Below are 8,969 nucleotides of genomic sequence, written 5' to 3' on the forward strand. Positions count from 1 at the left end.
CCCAGTTTACAATAACCGCTTTCGCAAAGTTCTCTGTGCAAAACGAAATAATTGATTTGAAAATCATTTTTAATTTATATTTGATAACGTAAAATCAGAGAGAGAGAGAGAGAGAGAGAGAGAGAGAGAGAGAGACCTGATTTTATAATAGAGGAGTTATTATTGCGAACGCTATAATTCATGTTTGTTGGGAACATGATACATTAACCACATTATTGATTAATCCTTACTTTTCAAGATAAATATTTTATAGCTGCTACGTGTTAACGAGAATATTATCATAAATATATTTCAAGCTAAATAATATAGTTTCCTCGACGCGGTGATAACGTCGATTTGCGATTAGCATTAAATATCAACATTATACACGCATGAGCAAAATAGCAGAGCGTAACGTCATTTGAAAGAAAACGGTCCCATTCATTGATCGAGTATAAATAATACTTCGACCGCACGCGATCGATCTCGTTCGTTCTTCTTCCTTACAACGATTTCTCCATTCTCTATGATGACGGTCGTCTCCGTCGCGAAATGAAATCGAAACACAATTTGCCGTCCCCCTCGCGTATCTCCCTCGCAAAACCATCATACGATTACGCTAATTCAGGTATCATTTATTTTTCGTTCACCCTTCTTCTTTCTTCCCCTGCTCTGCCTATTGTCACAGGAGAGGGAGGGAGAGGGGGGTGGGGGGGGGTGGGGACAAACGAAGCTCTACCCTCCGTCGTCAACGAGGCCGCGCTCGATTCTACGAACTTTGAAGTGCCGGTGGGTTTTTGATGTAGCCACCAACTGTTCCCGCTATGCAAAATAGTGAATCACGCATTAAGCGGAGATAAAGCGGCAAATAACTCGAGTATATTGAACGTAACGCTCGGTTACACTGAGAACAAAACCGATGCGCGTTGATACCCCGGAAAAATGTTTTCTTTTCGGTACGGCAAATCAAGCGACGCGGGGGCGACGAGATGGAACGATTTAAGTCAGTCAAACCCGGTGACATTTATCAGGGGAGACGAACTGGTCAAGAGCGATTGGAATCGATATTCTGAATAAAAGTGTAAGGATGAAAGGAATGTATATAATTCTCGTTTAGCCAAAAATCTAACGAGATAAGAATCTAACGATTATCGACTAGCAGTATTTCTTGTCTACAATTGTTGTAAGTCAAGTTTTACTTAAAATTTATTTTAAATCGTGTAATTTGTTAAAAAAAAATTATTAGAGATTTACAAACGGAAAGATCTGTAAGCTACATTTTCAACATTATTCCTGATGAATCTTTGTTCCCAGGAATTTCATTTTCATAAACACAAACACAACAGAAGTACACTTAATTGTAAGACAATATCTCGTAAAATCGTTGCGTAAACAGTGAATAAGGTTTTATCTAACCGTACGACATTTACGATTTACCGTCCGACACAGAACACGCGTGCGTACAACGAAATATCGCGAAGCACATTACTCGCGGGACGTGGTTTCTCCCGTCAATGCGTACATTCACGGACAAGATTTGCGAAAAAAGAGGAAGAAAATAACAAGGGCGTGAAAGACACGAGAGTGATCTTCGGCAAAGATGGCACGTGAGAGCAAAGTATTAACTCTCTTCTGCGTGGCGGGTACCACACCCTTGTTATTCCAGCCACAAAGACACAACTCGCCACTCGACTCTGCCACGTGACCAGATCCATACTTTATTGGAAAATGTGCAAATACTCGTCACTCATCCCGGCCACGTTCCCCGCATTTTCACGACTCCCTTCCTATAATTCCTATTGCCACGTATTATTATCGTCCCGTATTTTTCGGCTACGACGCTGTTTTCAATACCCGGCAGTTTTACTGAACGACAGAACTTGTTCCCAATGAAGCAGCATTTTGATGTATTTTGTTTTGTCAAAACCCGTATTTCCGTGTGTAAACAAAAACGACAAAACTGAATTTCAGTGCAATAATTATTTTTATAGAAAAGAAATGGCATTTTCCCTCTGTTTGGCCAGTGGTTGTTAACCTAGCATGGTGGCCTGCATGTACAAATCACCATTTCAACAATATTTTTATACTGCGTCCACGCTAATCCGCGTCGAAATTGATATAATTCAATCATAAAGATTGTTGTTTTTTTTTTTTTTTTTTTTACTGTATGAAATTATCTCAAGCATGTATAAATATACATATATAATAAATACGATATTTTTAATATGATATTTTATACGGCATTATTGAAAAGATGGAGTAGTATAATTTTCAAAGAAAACGGTAAGAATTTGTATATAACAAAGTTCATTAGCGCAAAGTGCAAAAAGTGCAAGAATGTAACTGATCTTCGCGTGTGGCTTATATTCTTTTCCGATCGAAACGTAACATCCCGGGCACGTTAAACGCAATCTCAAGACTTGAATAAATAATTGAAGATCGAGAAGACTCTTGAGGCACTAGTTATCAGTGGAGCAAATTAAAGCGGTGGAAGGTACGGTTGAGAGAACAAGAACTAGTCGACCGCTGCGGGATTGCCTTTCAGACAACGTAGGCACAGCTAGCGAGAACTCGCCTAACAACATAATTCAATACGGGGCTACTACCTAAATGTGTTTCCGCTATCCGCCGTGCTCCATGAGGACTTACATTTCCTGCTGTTACTATGTGATTTCCGTGACCGCCGTGAAGGGGAGAAACCGATGCGCGCCATACCGTGTCCAAAACGCAACGACGATACATCGACTTTTTTTATCCGATCAAAGATTTTTTTTCGCCGGTCTCCTCGTCATTTGTTCACGATTTTTTTTTTTCTATCGTTTTGTATACGCCAATTATGGCATATGCATCTCACCGTAACGTAATCCCATAACGTAACAACATCCGAAGTAGTAAAATTTACATTCGAAACATATATTAATGACTCATGCCATGGTTTTTTGTAATCCGATCGGACTACGAGAAAAGCAACGTACAAATTACTATTTCGCACACATAAAAGGAGACGATTTTGTTGAAATATTTAAAAGTTATATACTCTAAAAGATAATTTTACTGTATCGTCATAATAATTATTATTAAGATGCTCAAACTGATCGCTAGAGTGTCAAAACTTTTTGCAGCATTGCTCATCATGCTTGAACACAAAGTATTGCTCCTTATAGTTTAATCGTATTAATCGAGAAAACATAACGTCATTAATATATGCTTCAAATGTTAATTTCACTACTTTGGATATTATTTTACTTATTGCTAGTTCAATTTTCACTTCAGCAAAATCGTACTTTTTGTGCCGATATTTTAGAAACTTCTAGAAAATTTATAAGAAGAGGAAGAGGCTCAAAAGACGCAAGGAAGGCGAAACAAATGTACAAACGATATCTGCTTCGAAACATTAAATGTAGTAAACTGTTACGAATTGTTAAGCAACAAGAAATAAATCAAACAACGCGTCATGCGCCACAAACAATTACACGCAAAGGATAGAAAACTCTGCTTCAAATAGTTATAGTTTACCGATTGCGAGTGAAATGAGAGAATAATTCTCCCTCGTCGTATCCTATAAATCGTATCCTCTCAATAGCTATTAACGTATTGATAAACACATACGTAAGAACCGCATGTGTACATAGAGAATCCCGCATTTATGAATACCCCTCCCTAGATAAGACGACATTGTAGACCACAAGGACCCGTGGAGGCCCGTTGGATGTAAAGCCCTTCTCTTCTATCTCGCTTCAGGGTCGTCTTTTTATCCAAGATACATCGCGATCGCGTGCGCACATTACTTAACCCAACGGCATCGCATTCTTCCAGCACGGTACGCGCGCGCGTAATCGCGTAAACTCGTTCCACGCATCGCATGTGAAACGTCAGTACCGGTCAGAATCGGTCGTCGCTAATTTGCGTCGGTAACGACTGCGTCTACGAAGGGGAGAATTAGCCAGCGAGGAGAGAGGGATGGCAGGGATCTCCCGCGCGATCTGTATCTGACGTCTGGTTGGCTGGTTTACGAACGGGGTGGGCCCGCGCCCTGATCGCCGCACGATCGCGGAAGAAGATTGATCTGTCCTCGATGATCTACGATTATCAGAAACGCCTCGCGGTAAATAGGCCCTGTTTAGCTCGCGCATCGCTGCCGGCCGTTTTACGGCCCCGGCCGCTCGTACGCGGAAGTGGTTAAGGCTGTTAAGGTATGCAGGAAGTCCAATCGATTGCTAACGCGGTATTCTAATACGCTTTTTCGATAATCCGACGGAATGTTAAGAGAAAGAGCCTAACTTTTTATGCGTATACACGGAAAGGATACACGGTTTTTCCTGAAATATCGAAAAATTTAGGTAGACACAAATCTGGAAGTATATAATAATTTGATTGGATTGTCAAAATAATTACGCTCGAGCTGGTTGCTAGAGTGTGAAAACTTTTTACGACGTTGTTCATCATGCTTGAGTTTTCTACGTAATTGTTTTGATGGTCCAACAAAATTATTTTCAGGTCCGTATCTACGTTTTTTAAATTTTTAGATACTTTAGCAAAATTGTTCTTTTGCGTGCGCGAGATACAACAATTTTGCAGAATGAATAACTTTGGACGAATACCTTTGTCTTTCTCGTAATCAAGCGTATCGCATGCAATGCATGCCTGCCGTTTAATTAATATACATATAAGTTACATGTATTATAAACGTTTTTTTATAAATTTTATAAATTTTGCAATTGCGAAAATATGGCGTTTTAATTTTTGTTTGGTCAGTCTGTGATTCGGGTGCGGATACAAAGCAAACCGTTTATCGATGCTCACCAATCGGACGAATTTTTCAGTTAAACAATTTTCGTCCGCAGACGCCTCGTTAGAATTACATATTCGAATAATAAAATAATGAGAGAGCGCAGCTTCCGCGAGCGGGAGAATGAAATGTTCATGCGCGATGATGTAGCTTTCTCTCTCTGTGCCGCATATAAATATTCATGTCACATACAGCAGCAGGGAGCTTGGATATCCAGGATATATTCACGAGGATAATGTGTTTACTGCGGCGACGTGTCTTGATACCTCGGCTAAGGTAACGCGAGCTTCAAATTCAATATTTCCATCCGCGCCGCTGCGCTGTCGCGAAAATTACACGTATAGAGATATATACATTCCGCTATTCTTACGGTCATATTAGAATTTACTGAGGAAGATATCCTAAATAATGTGTAAAGCGTTTTCGCGTCCGAAGCTAAAATTCAATTACGCGAGAAAATATCTGCAAATTTATCATACTTCGGAATAGGTTTATAAATCCAGAGTACGTATATATATATATAATATCTACTTTAAAATACAAATTTTTTTCCACGTCTTCCATTTAGGTACAAAATACGTAGAACGTTTATTTCCTCGTCATAAAAATGTTATGGTAGAAGACAGAGACAGAGAGAGAGAGAAAGAGAGAGAGAGAGAGAGAGAATTTCTCTTTGAAATTTAGAATCACATTTTAAGATAGTATCTCTCGGCTATAGTTCTCGCAAATTAAATATGTGCGACACATCACGATGTAGGAAGAATTTAATTTGTAAAAAAAAACATTACTTTTCAATAAAAAGTGAATTAATTAACAAGATTATAGAAAAATCTTATTAATTAAAATTATTTTATTGGTTATCGAAAATCCCAGAACAGACAGCATCGTGTCCAAAATCAGAACATCTTAGATCGATATTCGTAGTCAGTTCTTATATTTAAAACTGTTTTAAGTACAATTTCAAAATGTATAAATTAATTATAGAATCGTATTAGAATCTCAAGACATTATTTAAAGTAGATAAAAACGGACTATAAATATTGGCTCTAAAAACGTCTTAAAGACGAGTGGAGTCTGGAATATGTACTTTGCGATAGAAGTAATTTAACATTCCACAAGTAAAATAGCACTCAAAAATTGGCAGAAATTACCGTTAACTATTCGTTGATTGTACGTAAAGAAAATATATAATAGTCGTATATTTCTAGCAGTATACTTCTAAACCTCGCAGAACTGCAATTTGACTAAACGCCAACGTTCATTCCAGCGTGAAAAGCAGACATAAATATAAAGCATTCGCATGACAGATATAACACTTACCTGCCAAGCGTTGGAGTCCAGAGCGAGGTAAGACATGTTGTTGTTAGTGTCCTCCGTGATTGAAAAATTTGTGAAATACCCGGAAACTCCTCGCCGATTGGCACGCTACCAATATCCAGCTTGTCATTCACGTTCCGAGATGATCGGCAGGCGGCATCTTTCGTTGGCAGCTCCGTGAAGAAGCGAGCTGTACTGGAAAAAAAAAAGATGTCAAAGCGTTTGGGATATAAATATAGGATATCAAAGAGTTTTTGAGAATATAAATATTTAATCAAATAAAAAACGTCTCGAATGATAAAATAAAATGAAAATGAAATGCGAAGACGAATTTATTCGAAGATAAGCAGATGAATGAATTTAAAGTTGAATTCATATGTCAAAAAGATATTATTACAATTTAGCGAAATGGAAATATAATCGCTTTCTTCTATAGGTATTCAAAAAATATTAATAAAGTAAATTTAAACACATCTGCTTTCGTAAAATAATTTTTTAATCTATTTCATTCGTCTACCATTACTGCGTTTTTAATCACACAAAGGAAAATTATTGAATCATTAAATTATTTAATTAGAAAAAAATTATTTATCTGCCTATTACTATGTTTTAATTATAGAAAAACGTTATTTGGAGATGAGAACTAATTGGATTTAACAAATCTGTGCACAGGAAAATATATTCCTAAAAAAAATTTAAGATATTTTCGTATACTTTTTTCTATGGCAGCCATGTATGAAGGAGGGGATATCGAGTATTATATAAGATTTGGCGAAAATTTCCTGCGATGAGTAACAAAAATGCGAATTACTTTCGTCAGCCGGAATCCCTGGGGCGTCACGTCAACGGATCGGGAACTTAGTTAAGCAAAGTTAAATACGGCTCCCCGAGGTGGCACGACCGCTTTTTAATTGCAAACACTTTCACAAAACGAGAAGATATCCCAAGACGCTCGACAAGCGGAGATTATAGCTCTAGCTTCTTTTTCGCTATTGCTATGAAATGTCTACAAGTATAAATATCTGCAGTTCGCAAGAGATGTTTACAATGAGTACAATCAAACACTTCGTGGAAATGCTCAACATCAACTCACGGTACCTCGTTTAAGTTTATCACAACAGTGTTTAAAGATTTACTTTCCTGTAAATATAGATTTATGTGTAATTAAGAATACTTGTATAATAATGCTAACAACAATTGTAAGAAAAAAAATCACGTAATGTTTAGCTTTTTTCTTCCTGTTGTACAATTTTCAAACGAAGCAACAACAATTTCAGAATAGTTTCAGTGTTGTAAACGCAATAAAAATTACATTGCTTCAATTCGGATGCAGAGAAATATATATAAATATATAAATAAAAAGTATATATGTATAAGCTAATAAAAAAACCATAACCGTTCAATTATATAAAAAGATTTATATTGGACGGAAAAATTGATATATTTGAATGAACGTTATTTCAATCGCTCGATGAATCTTGTCAATAATAGTAGTGAAACTTTAGAGAATAATTTATTACTGAAATCTCTCTCTTTCTCATCAACTTTATACTCATAAAGAGTTATTGGACGCAATTACACCCGGTTCTCGCTTTCAAAATTAAAATACATATAATAACACCACACATCTTTCAATATATCCGTGATTTATGCAAATCCGTGCGAATCAAAGGATGTCATTATTCAATTTAAATGCAGGAAATATAACATATTCCTGTATGGTACTGTTCCAACCACAGAATCCTCACGGCACTTTGCACAGAGTATCTTCCTTCCTCCTTCCTTTCGTATTTAAATCAAACAATGATCAAATATCGACGACACCGTTGACTTTATCATTTAGTATCAGAGTTCCATGCAACGAACGAGCCAATCTGACCAACAAATTGCAGCCCCTCTGTATTATTTATTGTTACATCCGACTTGCGTACCGTCCTTTCGCAGACTTCAATTAAATTAGACGTTTACAATCAAAATCAAACGATTAACTTCACGTTACATCAAAAGAGAATATTATTTATCCCTTCCATGCACAATGGCGTCTGAATCTATTGAATCTAAAAACTTGCAGCATCCCCGAAGTGAAGAAACTGTTTATTCATTTTTTTTTTCTTAAGAATCATTCTGCGTGAATGATGTATTATAAGATTTTTCTCGCACTCGAAACGTTTCTCTTATATTTATGCTTTTATTCACTTTATTTTAATGAAAGAAGACGAAAGAAACAACACACGCACAAATTTGCAATGTCATGTATAAAAAGTTGCTAAAAAGTTTAACACTACAAATTGGAAAATGTATCGTAATTATACACGTCACTGCGTCATACTTGCAATAAAAATAATACATCATTCTTTTTTATCATCATTCCCCTCATTTCTTTTTTTACAGTTTAACGGTAATCTTTCTATTCTCAAAGGTTTTCACACTCGCGCGAATTTACGATAGAAATTTTTCAAAAACAAAGCGCAACGTTTATAACGCTATGCGGCACACGTTTGCTAAACAAAAGAAATTTAATCCGTCAATCGGACTTTCGAGAATTAAGATCGTACTGCCTACGTAATCCCAAATGTATAACTCACGACATTTGCACGCAAACGAAAGGAGGACTTTTTTTTCTCTTTTCCGATCTCTTCTTTTCTCTTTTTCAAACTCGACTCAAGAATTCAACACAAATTAAGACAGTGTCACGATGTGTGCCTTAAAGTGCCTAAAATCCAACGAACGTTTGCCGAGTTGAACTTGCTTTGATAGAATCATTAGATTGCAGAATGTATCTAATTAATAGGGGAATTTTTTTTTTACTACAACACAGAGCCATATTTTATTGAGTCTTCGCGACTGCTCCAAGGACTTCACGTTTGAAAGAGACTTTGAAAGA

The 8,969-nt window shown here is 36.7% G+C and overlaps 1 protein-coding gene across 3 annotated transcripts in view; it reads right to left on the bottom strand.

Annotated features, from left to right (window-relative positions):
• The window catches only part of LOC108757071 (transcription factor AP-2-epsilon), a 252,631-nt gene that overhangs the window by 232,660 nt on the left and 11,002 nt on the right, over window positions 1-8,969 (bottom strand). For 2 of the 3 annotated variants that reach the window (XM_018501385.1, XM_018501386.1), the window contains exon 2: window positions 6,089-6,280. In XM_018501385.1, coding sequence (XP_018356887.1) covers window positions 6,089-6,124 — 36 coding nt within the window. In that variant the 5' untranslated portion in view covers window positions 6,125-6,280. The remainder of the gene's footprint in view (window positions 1-6,088; window positions 6,281-8,969) is intronic. The other variant, XM_018501387.1, reaches the window with a different exon arrangement.

Source organism: Trachymyrmex septentrionalis, unplaced genomic scaffold (assembly GCF_001594115.1).
Source record: "Trachymyrmex septentrionalis isolate Tsep2-gDNA-1 unplaced genomic scaffold, Tsep1.0 scaffold131, whole genome shotgun sequence".
NCBI classification, from domain to species: Eukaryota; Metazoa; Arthropoda; class Insecta; order Hymenoptera; family Formicidae; genus Trachymyrmex; species Trachymyrmex septentrionalis.